Source organism: Rhea americana, unplaced genomic scaffold, assembly GCF_003343005.1.
Source record: "Rhea americana isolate MKP2758 unplaced genomic scaffold, rheAme1 scaffold_134, whole genome shotgun sequence".
In the NCBI taxonomy this organism is placed as follows: domain Eukaryota; kingdom Metazoa; phylum Chordata; class Aves; order Rheiformes; family Rheidae; genus Rhea; species Rhea americana.
The window spans coordinates 380,420-395,838 of NW_028185417.1; the positions used below are offsets into that span (position 1 = coordinate 380,420).

General features: G+C 37.8%; 1 protein-coding gene across 1 annotated transcript in view; it reads right to left on the reverse strand.

Annotated features, from left to right (window-relative positions):
- Positions 1-14,780, reverse strand: part of IPCEF1 (interaction protein for cytohesin exchange factors 1) — a 37,303-nt gene extending 22,523 nt beyond the window's left edge. Inside the window, exons 1-4 of the mRNA XM_085297980.1 lie at positions 14,615-14,780; positions 6,490-6,563; positions 3,582-3,653; positions 827-888 (exon numbers count right to left, since the gene is read on the reverse strand). Of these exons, the coding sequence (XP_085154106.1) occupies positions 827-888; positions 3,582-3,653; positions 6,490-6,563; positions 14,615-14,773 (367 nt within the window). The 5' untranslated portion in view covers positions 14,774-14,780. The remainder of the gene's footprint in view (positions 1-826; positions 889-3,581; positions 3,654-6,489; positions 6,564-14,614) is intronic.
- Positions 14,781-15,419: the final 639 nt, after the last annotated feature.

The window sequence follows — 15,419 nt, forward strand, 5'->3', positions numbered from 1 at the left end:
AGAAGTTCTAAAAGAGATACTGAACCAATTTTCCAGAAATGGAGAATCAAAAGCCCATTAAAAGATACACATTTCTCGGGTCAAAGTTCATCCTAGGTTTCCTAAGGGGCAGTTCATAAAACTACCCATAGTGCTTTGAGCTCTAAACTAGTTCCAAACATGTGCATCTTCACCAGCAGCCCTACTGAGCACTGTGACAAATAAGTCTTTCTTTGTCCTCAACTCATATTTGTGATTTGGGTGCACGTATCAACCTCCAACAAAGTTCTGTTATGCCAGTTTGAAAACTAGGAAATCTCTTTTAGGAGACCAGGCTTTTAAAATTAGTCTTTCTACAATTAACTCTTGGGCTTTTCTGGAAAGGAATTTGTATACTTCTGCACGCCTGCAGACATTGCTGGTCTTAGAACCTCCTAAATTGGAGGAGACGTTAGGGACATATCTACGTTGCACGAGATGTTCCCAAGCAAGTGAGCTCCCAGCTCACAACACAACTCCTGTGATACAACTTACAGACTCAAAACCCAAGTAGCACAGTTATTTCTCTTTGTATTTTGTGGGCTTAGCCAGCCAGCAAACTGCCCGGTGGTAGTTACGCATTGATCAGAAGGATCACTGAGTGTCTCTATAAGCTGCTCACCAATGTTTCCTTAACTATGGTTAGCCTGTACTGAGTCAGTGTGGTGCCTCTGAGCTCAGTAGGTAGACAGGCCCAGGGTTACTATTTAAAACAAAGAAAATGGATGACAAAAACTCAACCTAGCAAAAACCTCGCCATGCAAAAACATTATGTAGATAYATACTAAAACGATGGTTAGAAACATACCTTCTTCATTCTTCCCATTAGATGCCTGAGGGTCTACAGCCATCTCCAGCTTATTTAGCCACCTGCATTGGAAAAAGAGGGAATATATTGTTAGAGATGCTTACATTCTGTCCTGAAACACTTTTGCTCCTTTCAGATGTGCTCTATATTACTATATCTATGTGGTAACCTGAAGTCTAAATGTCAGTTTCTTTCTATTTCTTAGAGCACTTTCTAAAAAGACACGAGTTACCTGTGTGCTAATATTCCCATTCCTCATAAAATCTGTGGATGGCACAGTTGCCCTTAGAAGTAGRAATGCACTACTCATTGTGCATGCTCATAGGTCCATCTTGTAATAAGTACTATTACAACTACCTATCGTACTTGTAAGGCTACCTAGAATTTTATTTTCTAAATCGGTTCCATATACTAATTTCTGAATCAGTGACATAATCAAGTACTGCAGCAAACTATTCATACTTYTCAGTTATATAGCCCTTGTGTGCTTCTCAGACTKCATGTGGTAAGCTAGGACTAGTTGRCTGGGACATCATCTTTTCCTAATCCTCAGAAAAACAGTACTGATAACCAAGGRGCCACATCTGTGGAAGGTAAAGGAAAAATATTTGTGTTGTAACAAAATGTCACTGGCTTAGTCCTGCTGTTAAGGTGTCATCTCTCAAATGAGATGAAGCAARAGCAATAAGAGCCATTAAAAATGATGTCAGTTGTCCTGGCCAAAACTATTATAAGACAATATAAGAAAAGCCACATAAACCCAACTTTCTGACCATTATGCAGGGCTTTCTTCAAATCCCTGTGCACTTCTGTTTTCAGTAAGTCTCATTTCCTGTGTTGCTTTTGAGCTATTAATAGTTTTTCATTTCTCTTCCTAGGTGGCTACATTTTTCTGCTGCTTGAAACAATCCCTGGATATACTTTTTGCATACTGTTGTTTCCTTGTAGGTCATTCAGATCTATCCAGSTTCTAACTATAACTGTAGACCTTCAAATTAAAATTCAAGGCCTAAATAGTGAACRTAGGAAGCAGGCCAGGAATTAAGATTCATAACTCTGAGAAACTATTGCATCTGATCTTGTTCCTACTGAAGCAATGGGAAATTTGCCAGTTAGACCAATGGCAATACAACTGGATTTTTAGTCTGCAACATGAACAATAGAAACACATAATAATTTGAGAAATCAAAGTATCATTCCTGTAAGAGTGAGTTTATTATTGACTTTTTTAAAACAGAATTTTAACGGAAGATATTTTTAATCAAAAAATAAAAAGTAAACAAAAGAAAAGGGTTGCTAAGAAGTCCAGGATTTCTTTAAGCACAAGGCCAGACCTAAGCTGGCCAGGTAAATGCATGCAGCTAGCCAGCATACATTTTCTTTTCATGTGTGCATAACTATGGCAAATACATGCTAWATTAATGAAGCAAATGACTGCACTAACAAACCTACTGTTGATTTAATAGATATATGCATGGAGAGTTACTAAACGTTGTGATCTATCAAACATTTATGCACAGAACTAACTTAACTTGTAACATGACACACATGAATGCCCCAGTGAGTTCAGTGGAACCACTTACATGCAGAAGTATTTGCAGGACTGGAGCCAAAAGAACAGATGTCTTTTAGTCTGCTTTGACATATGCATGAATGCATGTGTACTTTATGTATTAAACGTATGTATTTTATATTTTGCCAAGTAAAACATCATAGGTTAAAATGCTGAGGAATTAGTGCTGGTGTAGTATAGTGCAAGATGCTTTAACGCTAGGCTACCTAGCTTTAAGCCGAAATGAAATTTACTTGAAAAGTAGAGTTTAAAGAAAATCACTCTCAGGGTGTAAGGGCTGGGACACCTGCACAGATTTCAATCACTCTCTCACATGAGACTAAACACTTCAAAAGTGTCATTAAGACTCTGAGGATCTCCAGCTGGGCTCCTAACTGGCTGTTAACACACACATGTCCTCCATTAGCTCTACTTTTTCCTTTCCCTTATATCGTCCCCTCTCATGTCTCAATAACGGTTGCTTTCTCTACAGAAATATTTCTCTGGCCAGTGGTCCCTCATTCTCAGTGCTCCTTAACCCATCTGCTTTAAGAACTTCCCACTCCACTCGGGAGCCCTGGGAAGAAACACAGCTATACAGAAAAGGATGGTTATTTCCCCATCAACAAGCTCTACGCTTCTCCAAGCTGCAAAGGGCAGCATATTGCTACATGTATGTACCTATAGAATATAGATTTATAAATATATACCTATATTTGCACAGTATTGTAGACATATCTATAGGTACRTTTCTATACCCATAGCTATTTCAGAAGGTCACACACATTCTCCTGACCTCTCTCCTTTTCCATTGTGGTAAATRTATGTCAAGTCTCATATCTATAGATGGAAAGAACACTAAAAGGTCTATGAAAGCTCTCATAGAGGTGACCATTGAGTCATGATTAAAATTAGGCTAATAACAAGATCCTGACTTCAACTTTAATTACTGAACAAATATTCCATTTCTAATATCTTAAAGAAAAATATTCAAGTTACCAGAACATCCGGCATTAGAATAAGATGTTTAACTTGAATTAGAAGTAGTTACCTTCTATTTAATAACCAGAAAACAAAAAAAGATTTAGCAACTCCTAGAATAAATTTCTCAACAACTACTTGACAGTAAGAGAATGAACTTTCAAAGAGTGAGTGTTCTAAGATGTGAGACAGGATGAAACATGGTCATTCACTTTTACTTACGTGTTCATTTCCAGAACATTTTCTGCTGCAAAATAAAATGTCTTGATCTGTGGGTGGCTGATCTTAATAGCACTTTAAGAAAAGAAAAATAAAAGATGTATGAAGAAAACTAGTTTACATAAGAAAAAAATAGCTAAATGAATTATTTAAAATATTTATTCACTCCACCATATTAATCTGGATCAGCTTATCCATGCAAATAGTTCTTTCCTTAAAACTCAATTCTATTTTTAACTCATTTCATAGGCTAAACATTATTCAAAGGGTATAAAGTATAGGGAAAAAAAAAGGAAGGAATAAAGAAGAAAATGAAGACTTTCATTATGCCATTATATAAATCCACTGTGTACCTATATCTTGAATGCTGGGTGCAGTTTTGCTTCCTTCATCTCAGAAAGAATAAAGTAAATCTGAAAAAGGTTCAAAGAAAGTAACGGGGATGGTCCGAGATGTGGAGTAATTCCCATGAGAGATTAAGACCCTAAAGCATGAAAAGTTGATGGTTGAAGTAAATGAATGGCATGTAAAAGGTGAAATAGGGACTGGCTTTTCCCTGTCTTTTCCAGTGTAAGTTTTAGGAGGCAAAGAGGGAATTAACTGGCAGGTTTGAAACAATCAAAACTGAAGTACTCCTTCACACACCAGTAGTTATGTCCTGCAGCTCCAACTCAGGACATTGTAGATGCTGTTAAGAGAGGCTTAATCAACTGAAACTGGTGGAAAAGAAATCCACCAAAAGTTAGTAAATACACAGGCCTACTTATGGCTCAGGAAGCTTCTGATCAGTAAATTGTTCAGAGCTTAGAGAAGTAGTTTAAGGAAATAACCAAATATGTTTTGCCTCCTTTTTTATTCTTTGCTAGACATCTGCTTTTGGCCATTTTGGAAGGAAGGATACTAGGCAAAATGGATGTGGTCTGATCCAGTGTCCTTGTTCTTAACAATGCCTTGAGAGGGGAGCATCAACTTTGAAAGATCTTTTTCAGCTTAAATATCAACCTATATAAGAAACCACATTTCTTATATGCAGTTCTACCACCCTAACAGTGTTTTGAAGCTGCTCCTTCCAGTTGCAAAGAGGAAAGGAAAAGGGAAATTTACTTATCCTAATGATATCAACTGCCTTGGAGCTTGCYATCAACTAATTGTGCTTGGAAGTGCACGTGAACGGTCACAGGAGACATATCAGAAAAAAAGGCAGGTTGAGTTCGTCTAGAAACCAAACTTCTCAGATCGAGGGAATCCACCCTTAATCCTTGTATTCTTTTCCTTCTACACAGCAGAGCACAGCAGAGGCTCTCTTGAATGAAAGACAATATGGGCCAKAGAGATGGAGGCTGTTCTAAGCAGCTGAGATTTTAATATCATCAATTAACTATTCATTGGACTTTGTAAAATTAATTGATCTCTAACACCCTACTGTCTCCACATTTTAAAAAGTCATCAACAACAAACAATGAATGATAGAAACTGAAACTAGCCAATTGAAATATTCTGGCAATGCATAACAGAAGGAAAAGGTTTCAAGTTTTCCTGTGCTGACTGGCAGATTTCCCATGATGCCTGATCAGTTCTGATGGTAGGTATGTCACTTCAATAAGAARACAGCATGCACTGCTTTTGAATTAAATGTTTTCCCCGCGTTGATATGAGCTTTCCTTGTTTTGAAAATACAGTCAAAAAAAAGATCCTCAATCTATAATGACTGTAGAAGAATAATACCCTTCCCAGAAAAATACCCTTTACAGTTCATCAACATCTATCTTGAACTGCAGACCCTAAAACCAAATATTTTATTATGATAATAATCAGATTTCTGGTGATTYATAGCCATACATTAACCTGTTGGTCTCAGCATCACACTGTGCTTTAGCTGAATACCTATCAGTAAGCCTTTTCACAGTCTTTAAAATGTCTCCAGTCCTTAGATTGTCGCTTCTCTTTTTGGTTCCTTCTTGTATGAATTCACATTTGTCTTGTGGAAGCATACAGTATTTGACTGGGACTCAGTTAATTAAGAAGCCCAGATYGGTCCCTTGTAAGTCTCCTGACTTAGTCCACCTCAAGTAAGTGATAAGCATGTATTTTCTTCCCAGTCACTGACGGCCAACAGTTACAGAATTCAATGGCAACACTTGTTTCTGGTTTTGTGTTATGTGACTCAACAGCCTCTCCTCTGAGAAAACCAAACGGAGCTCCCCCTGTTCAAAGCATCTGGGCTCTTTTCTTTGAGAACTCAGGCCCGTAGTTAAACTTAAGAATGCCTACAGCTAACTTGGGCGTGAGGACAGAGCAGAAGAAAGAAGACTTTCTCTAAGGGCCAGAATAAAAATGATGTCGAGCTTTATAACTTGGAACAACAGCAGTACCCCTCCAAACCCTTGAAGTGTACTCAGAAGCAGTTGGAAGCCAGCAATACATACAGAATTTGGAGAGAATATTTTGAAATGTTTATGCTGCTAAACAAAAGTTGTCATTCCCTGCTCAACTGCAGGTTTCAAGCATAGCCCAAAGTCAGTTGCACCACAGCAGTCTGAAGAATAATCCCAGCTCAGAGGGAAGCAGCATCACTTGCCTCACTTGATCTCCCTACTAAGAGAAGGCATCTAAAATAGACTATATCCTATTTGTCAGCAGTAAACAAAAGAAAAGGGCTTAATATTTTTTTTTAAATGTCATTTTAAGAGACTATAGGAACACACCTGGTAGAGAGTTTTCAAAAATATTTTTGCAGTAGGTTTTTCCTTCAGTAGCTCAATTAATATCTCATTATTCATACAACAAAAAAGCTCCCCACAGCCTCATTGTCAGGCACTACTGAGACTCAAGTCTTGTAGAAAGTAGTCTCTGAGACTCAAACCTTGTAGAAATCTATTCATTCAAAACTGAGGCCAAGAGACAAACTTACTGCTTTTTTTTGCATTCGGTTGCTCGGTCCACACTGAAGTCTGGAAGTCTGATAAATCCTTCAGCTTTTTCAGCCTGCAATTAAAAAAAAATCACCYCATAAACCAATTGTTAAGCACTAGATTTTTCTGCTTTAGCAGTGTTTAACATAGTGTGTTTTTTTTTTTTTTTTTTTTGACAGCTTTTTATACCGTGTAAATATATTCTCAGCACCATGGAGACAGATTAACACACAATTTTTTGGCTGATATTGGGGAACGAGAAATATTCCTACACCAGATACTATTTATTCAGGTACTGGATGCTAGAAAGCCACTGCTTCTGTCGATGCAAATGGTGGAGTGTAAGCACAGGATTTGCTGTACACCTCCAAATATTAAAGAGCTTGGAAGAGGAAGGATCCTCACCTCATATGTAGTGTTGAGGTAGATTCCTCCTCCTTCACACTCCAAAGCATGTGCATCAGAGTACCCTTATCTAGCCTTCATGATTAGTCAAAAGTCTAATCCAGAGTCTGAAAYTGTCAAGAGCAAAATTTAAATTTGCTCAAACCAGGACTAAAAGCAGCGAGGAGGTGGAGGAACCCAGTTCCTGTGTAGCATTCATTGATCACACAGCACACTTCAACAATCAGCCAGGCTTTGTGTGCATGCCATGGGAAATAAAACTACTAAATTCTCTGAAAACAGAAACCTCTCAAGAGAGATAAATGATATAGTATCATAAACAATAAAGATTATATCATTCTTTCAGGCCTGGCTTTCACTCATAAAGCTCAGAGGAGCAAGTATTTGATACAAGACATTATACACCATGCATATGTTTTATACGGACGCATAACAACAACATAGAAAACCATGTGCTATGTATATTTGAAAAATACATATCTAGTTTCCCAGACTGCTAGTGCCAACAACTGTAGATAGAATTTGATCAAGGAAAAAGGTCTTATAAGAGCCCTGTGCTATCAAAATGGAATTCATAAATTCTTCTCTTGAGAGAGCCTGGACAAGTGAATTGGTAGAGTAGTAGTAAGTAGACTTCTATGCTGGACTAGCAGCTATCCCATGCTATTCCATTTAACAATTACAGCATTTGAGAWCAGAAAGACAAAGGAGTTTGCTTTCTGCAGTTAGTACCCAGACGCACAGGAAAAAAAATGAGATTTCATGGCTGGAAGCTCTATCAGTTTGCTTGTGAAGAGTCTGGTGAGTGATATGAACCCTCAGTGCCTTTACAGCAAACAAAAATCAAAAGTGAGAGAGAGATGGGGAGGGTCTCCCCTGCAAAACACCCAGAACGCCTTATAGGCTCCCTCATACACACCTATACATAAGTGATGCTGAGGAGACAAAGGGACAGTCACGGGCAGCTGAGCTCCCTTGGTTAAATGCTACCAGCGTACCCCAGATGGCTTTGGCCACTGAAATTATCATTCCCCCTCAAAATTTGCAGACATGGTTTAGCAGATAACAAAAGCTAGAAGGATGTTTCAAGTGGACTATTTAGACGTGAGATTATATGGAGATTTAGCTCCTTTTTTTGGAGGGGAGAGCGTTTAATGAGTATTGGCATCRCTATTCCATGTTAGCTGGACTCTGATAGAAAGTGATAAAAAAAATAGTAAAGTTACTAGTTAGCCTCAAATCCCTGATGTCTGTAGCTGAAACCTTTTCCAAACTATATCTATTTTTATTCACCTGGACCTCCTGATCAGATACAATAGATTCCTAAGAGCAACAGTAATGTAGCATATAATATGATGAAAAAATGTGCTTTCTAAAATATGGAAAATATTAATTCTTGAATTGCTTCTTTATTGCTCCCAGACCCTACCTCTAGCTACATTAAAATTCTGAAAACGTACAGTCAGTTAAAGCAGGTAAAATATACAATACAATTACAAAGAGTGAGGCTAAATGAAGATGACTGGCAGCATCTGAAGTCACATTATGCATGAATATTAACAGACTATAAAAAGATGCTCATTGAGTCAAGTCTTAGAGATTTATACTTTCAAACATTAAAGCTCAGAGAACTGAAATATGGATAGAGATTGGATATTTCATTGGTGACTTCCCAGCACCTCTGCATATCTGTTCTTTGGTATACAGTAAATCACAGTGTAACCATCAACTCCAGTTTACAGGTGTTAAGTATATTAAATTGGTTTATATATTGTATCTTTACCGGTAAATGGCTTTGGTAGCTCCAGGATTTAAAAAAAAAAAAAAAAAAAAAAAGGCAGTTGTGGAATTTTGGGGGTTTTGTTTTCCTCCACTATAGAAGAAACAGTGATGTTCACCAGCATCTGAGCTGAAAAAATTTTGATTTTACAGCCTGTCTTCATTTGTACAGAAAATTGCCTATTTACTATTGTGAATTTTAATACTCTCTGATTATACTCATACCTGTCTAAAATTTTTTGAGATTGGCTTGAGGGCACTTTTGTTTCCACTCTACAAATCAGAATTTAGTAAGACAGAGACAACATACCTATTGCCTAAAGAAAAGAGTAACAAGCTAAAATTTCAAAAACTCTTACATATATAAAATATTTCAACCAATTAGACCTTAAGCTAATATTTCCATCCTAGATCCAGAGTACAATAAATATATAGGTGTGAAGAAGTGAGTAGGGAGAAGTAAATGAAAAGTTCTGTTCATGGACTGCTTATGGTATTAAAGATAGATAATGTTCTGTTAGGCAACACTGCTTAAAAAAAATAGTTCACATGGTAACAAAGCCACTATTACACACACCGCTGGATGAGAAATACGTACAATGCCAGTTGCTCTACAATAACAATATGTCCAATATATATTTAAAAAAGAGAGAGAGAGAGAGATTCAGAAGACCTCTTGAAAAGGAATACACTTGGGCGCCTTCTCACACACACACACACCAGTCAACACATGGCTAGAGATATGTAAGCTATCAGGCAGATAAAGAATTTTTTAATTTTGAGTGGGGTTGGGGGGAGGACCTTACAGGTTATAATCACAGTAACAGCTCATACAGATGATTTTATCTATTGATGCACTAGCCATTGATCTCAGTTGCACCCTATAAATTGTTTAGGATGCTGCATAGACTCTTACAAGGAGGTAAGTCCATAAAATGCCCTAAGTTTGTGTCTGCTCCCAATGCAGTTTTACTTTATGCAAATATCTGAATATTCATTGAGTTCCTGAATTATCAGGAGCCTATAATCCAGTGTAGGGATGCTCACCTGAGACACTCCCACCAATACAGAGGTGGGAACTTGGACCAGAATTATTGACATGTCCAACATGTATCTCAGTTTGAGGACGACTCTCTAATTTCCTCATGGAAATAGACCTATAGGCTTTGATTTCATTAATTTACATTTACCAACTGAAAATGTTTTACTGAAGAGAACTCTCCAGAGTCCTTCTGCAGTATCTGGCATGTTCAAGTTGGTAAAAGATGTTGCTCAATGCATCACTCTCTGGCTTTATAATAATTCTATCAGTGATTTCCCCCTCCATGTTCATTTATAAGTAAAGTTTAATGTTTCTTTTTATATATGAATGAAAGGAGTGAGGTTAATGGTGTGAATTTTAGGAACCACATCTCCTTTAAAAAAAAAGAAATAATGAGTCATTGGTACACACCCCAGGTTGCTATCTGTGTAACAGAAAGCAGGATTTTGATGGATATGTAATTCTCAAAGTATCAGACAAAAGGAAGGAGAAGAAAAGAAGGAAAAGAAAAGTGTAAGAGTAAAACCTTACAAGTATCATTGCAGTCAAAAAATGGAATTCTAAAATGAACACTATGAACAGAACATGTGGAAGTCATCTTCACAGTTATTCTTGAAGTAAAAATGGCATTTAAGACATGGAAAGTATACAGAAATCCTAAATATTTTCTTTTCTCTGAAATATTATCTTTAATGCAATGTTAAATATGCTATTACTTAACTCAAACTATTTGACCAGTGAGGCAATCTGTAGAACTGTGTAATGTGTTGGATCAGAAGTCCCCAAAGATCTCAGCAAACTCAGCAGACATCAGTGACTTTATCACTCATGTAGCCAGTTACTAAAGTCAAATGTGCAAGGCTTCTGTTCAAGAAGACCGCAGTTATCATGCAGCTTCTGGCAAAGACAGTAGTGTGAGGAACACAATTTAAATGCAGTGAATAAGGAAAAAAAAAGATAAATAGTGACAGTCGATCACAGCCTGCATCCCTTTAATTTTATATTTCTTTTTAGCTGAATCCCCTTGACAACCATCATTAACATATCCTGCTGTAGGATATGTTAATGTCCTAACAACCATAGGATTCCAAGCATACCAGGAAACCACAGCCAACTTATACAACAAAAGAACAAAGACCTGCAAGTCAGGTGCGCTGCCCTTTTCCAACCAACATTATTCACATATTTGCAACAAGCATGAAATGAGAGAGGAGTCCAGTGTTATACATGCTGATCTTCCGCCTCCACTCCTCTTTGCATGAAGTACTGATTCACTCAAGGGTTTCAGTATGAGTGGTCCAGCATCAGTCTCCTCTTTAAATGCTTGTTTTCAAGGCAGCTGTCTATACAGAACAGTACTAAAAAGAGGAAACCAGACACTAAAGAGCAGTTCTCCAAGAAGTCTAGTGTTCATAATGCACCCCAAAAGATCTGACTACTTAAATTTATTTCCTAAAAGTTTTTGTGTTTCCATTGCAAAACCAATCCTTCTCTATTTCCGTCTAGCCTAAATAGTTTCCCTTCCCCAGACTGGGGGTATGTCTATGTTTCAATAAAATTTTCCCTGTCCCATTTGTAAGTATACCCATGTTTTACAGAAAGAGCAAGTGTACATAGAGAAAAGTTTCAGAGTAGTCTATCCAAGCCCACTGAGACTGCCCTAGCATCACTACTCTCAGTACCTCAGCAAGCTAGTTTAAAACTCTTCTGGATTTAGCTATGTATCCTGGTTTGCTTTCATTGTATGAGAAGCTTTACTCTTAAGTTGTCTGCTATTACTGATCCTTCTCAGCATTTTTTTTCCACTATGTATTCTATGTTAAGTTGAAGGAACTACCATCTGTAAATGTCACCAGAAGTGCCCTATATTGCTTCCTCCAATCTGCCTGGTGTGAAAGATCCAGAGCTGGAGCAATCTGAAAGCAAATTAAATCAGAGAAACAGAAACTTCCAGAGCTTTAGAGGCCTTAAGACAGACTTCATCAAGAACATGATGTCAGTTGAGGTCACCTACCGAAATCTGGAATAATGCATGTTCAGTTACAAATTCCACCCACTTCTCATTTTCCTACAGCTCCATTAGAAAAAAAGGTTAGGTCCAGCACCCTTCTGTTGCTATGCTACAGTTGCCAGTGTCTGGTTGACTGCAGTTTATACACAATGATTAACAAAACATTCTTGTTTCTTACAATAAAGAAACTGGTCAGACAATCTACAAGTAGGCAGTTCATTTAACCTCAGCCCAAGTTCTCCACCACCAACCTTCATTCAATATCTAAGAAGGCCTGTCATAGGACTCCTCCTCTGAAGGCAATGGAACAGCAGATAGTATTAAAACCAGGCTCACAGAGAAGTAAAAACAAATATCAAGCAAGCCAGTGAATATATCACTGCTATTTCTGCTTCATAAATTTGGATGTGAAAATATTTGTGAAAATATATGGGTCAAATTCRTCGTAAATATAACTCCACGAGCTGTACTAAACATGGTTCTGGTCTAATCAATTTAAGTGAACATATCTTAACAAAGAACACCTCACCTTCTTTCAACACCCCGTAGTTTCTGTGATTCTGCAAACTGCCTGAATCTAGGTTGACATAGAGGCTGCACTTTTTATGTTGTCCAAAGAAACCTCAGKTTTTTTTACGTGCAATTGTGTGTGAAAGTCTGCAGAAGTTGAAAGCAAAAAAGTGCTACCAGCTAGTTCGTTTAAAAARAAGTACTGCAATAGGTGAAAAGTCAGGGGCTGACACAAGCCAAGAACATCTCAAAGTTGGATGAGCTCTTTGGAGCCAAGTGTATGAAACAAATTGGAATGAGGCTGCTGCCCGTTCTTCAACCCTGTTCATCTTGGGGTACTCAAGGACAGCAGTGGAGCAGGTATGGACTAAAAGGATGAGTTCACCTGACTGGCAAATGCTATCTAGAAGCGCTGGGACCTGCCATGACCAGGACTTCTCTGGATCTTGAAAGAGGATTTTAGGCAGACCACAACGAGCAGAAAAGAGATGACTTTGCCTATCTTCCCGTCCCAGCCTTCTCTTCCTATAACACAAAATTTGCCTAATCCTGCATCATTTATTTTTTTCTCAGTCTGATTACTCCTCGGAACAATTTCTTTCCAACACTTCTCATCTCTAAAAGGTCTGATTAGCCTGCCAGCTCACCTTTCATAATTCTGCTTGGCCAGATGGACAACTGCAAGCAGAGAACTGCATGCAAAAACAGTACTGTCTTTAAAAGCCATCTGTGAAAAGTCAAAGTTTTTAATCCCATTAAAAAGAAACTCTACCCACAGCTGAAAGGAAAATAGGGGATACTACATACATGACAAGTTTTATTTCATATTTTATATTTTTATGCTTTTAACTCTTATTTATGCCTTGAATAAAAAGGCTAGCAAGACATTTTATGGGGATTATTGCAATAGAAATAAACCAGTGGAAAAAAGTCAGATTCCATTTAACTTGTTAAAATGTTGGAAGAGTGAATAAAGGTTTCATTAATCTTTCATTCTGAGCTGGGCCTGGAGCACTGATATTCAAAGCAGCCTATTGCATTTAGAAAACCTGATAACCATTCAAAATTCCACACTGAAGCTACTGGTTGTTAGCATCCCCTAATCCTTTGAAATCCCCAGTTCTGGGTTCTGTCAATCCATCATTAAAATATAATAGGAGCTTTTGTGCCAGATTATTGGGATATAGCAGTAGAAGTGAGGGAAGTGAATAATTACRTCTGAATCTTCCTAGCACGTGCAAGACACCAAGTCTGCCCCATCAAGTAGCCTGGAATGCAGGAATGAAGCTTTTCCCTAGGACCCACCTTTGCTTTGGACTCAGCCATAAACTTCCATTAAAAATCCAAGTAGAACATCTGCAGTGCCCTAGATGACAGCCTGAGTGAGGGTTGTCAGCTGCAGAAATAGTCATCTAGAAAGCGGATTAAAGAGTTACCCTGGATTCCATTTCTGCTTTCTCACTACACTGTTTTCTTTTCCCCCCTTTTTGGTTCTTAATTCCTGGTTTCTTCAGCTGATTACAGAAATTCAGGGACTGTGGCTCTTTATCTCAGACTATTTACCACTGACACATTAAGTGAAGGAGGCTATCTGGGGTGGACTGGCAAGGAGAGAAAGGTTATGTACACCAGCTGTCCTGGGGAAAGCTCATCTCCTGAACAAAAAGCTGGACCTTAAATTGAAAACAATGTCCTCCTGCAAATTTGACTGTTAGCCCCGATTCATCACAGTAGGAAGTTAAAAATAAGCAGAATGCAAGAACCTTTAATTAAAATGCTCTGGAGGAGACATCAGTAAGACTAAGAGCAAAATAATCGCAAACAGCCAAAACTGCAATGTTCATACCTGCAACTGTATCAGCTCAAACAGTAACAAACAAACAAATAAATAAATAAAATTCAAATCAAAATTTTAAAAAAACAGATTAAGCTGAAGGTGGAATGCTTGGAGGGAGAGACACTTCTGAAAATTAAGTGAATTAGAAGTGAAGAAGTGTTCCTATTTTGAATCTTGATAGTAAGCGTCTGTAAACTGCCCGACCCAGGAAAAACTTTCCCAGATTCAAATGCCAAAAGAGAATTTAAAACACCCTGAACTGAATGCTCTGAATGCCTGAAAAGGGCAGTTCTTCAAACAGCAGAACAGACAACAAGTTAACAATTCACAAGCACTTATTGAACTAGAAAACAGTTTTCTGCATGTTTCACATTCACACAGACAGTTCTCAGATCACATGAAATGCCGGGACTGAGAAGTATATTCAGATATGTGTACTTCTCTAGGATATACTTAAATTGCACCCCCAACTCCTCTTTTCTCAGTGCCAGCAGATCCCATATAATCAGCCACCCAGAGCTGGATGGACACTGTACTCACCAGCTGGCTGCTGTACCAATACAGCGATGACTSCTTCAGCACACACCAGAACTTTTTCCATTTGTTGCCAATGAAAGCTCCTTTCTCCTTCTTTTTGTAGAGCCATCCTTGGCAATCAGCTGGACCCAGCTCTTTACACGATATCCTCCGTCGGCTCATTATAAAGAACCCTGTGCCATTTAAAATACAGTGTTCTGCTTGTTTAAAAGTGCATTCCCAGAAAAGATTTTGCTGCCAATTAAAGATATCAGCCTTAGCTAGTGATCTTAAGAGTCATCCAAGCATATCTTAAAATATACTTAGAAGTCACTCAGTTTTATAATGCTGTAAATTAATTTGAGAAGGCATCCTGATACATAAAAACAAAAGTAAGCTATAGATAATGCAGATACTAATTAATGCTAAGATAACCATGTATAGAGATGATATGACTTTTTGTAAATTAAAAATATATCCTCTGATCCTGTTAAAGGAAGCATGCATACATTGCCCTTCACATAGCTTCACTAAAAAACAATAAATCTATTTAAGTCACAGCCAGAGAAAACTATTATGCTAAGTACATGACAACCGCTAATGTGTGTGTGTATGTACACGTATCTGTCTGATTCTACTTCACTGATTTCCAGCTTTGAATCAATTAACATACTGCAAGGATTTAGCCCAAAGGAACAGCACGCTGTCATTTTTTCAGAATTGGTGCAAAAATCAGTGGAATTAAAAAGCAATCTTCCATCAGCTAAGCAGCAGTTTAAAATCCTCACCCTCCCAAGAACAAGATACACTAAGAAAATAACAAAAGAGG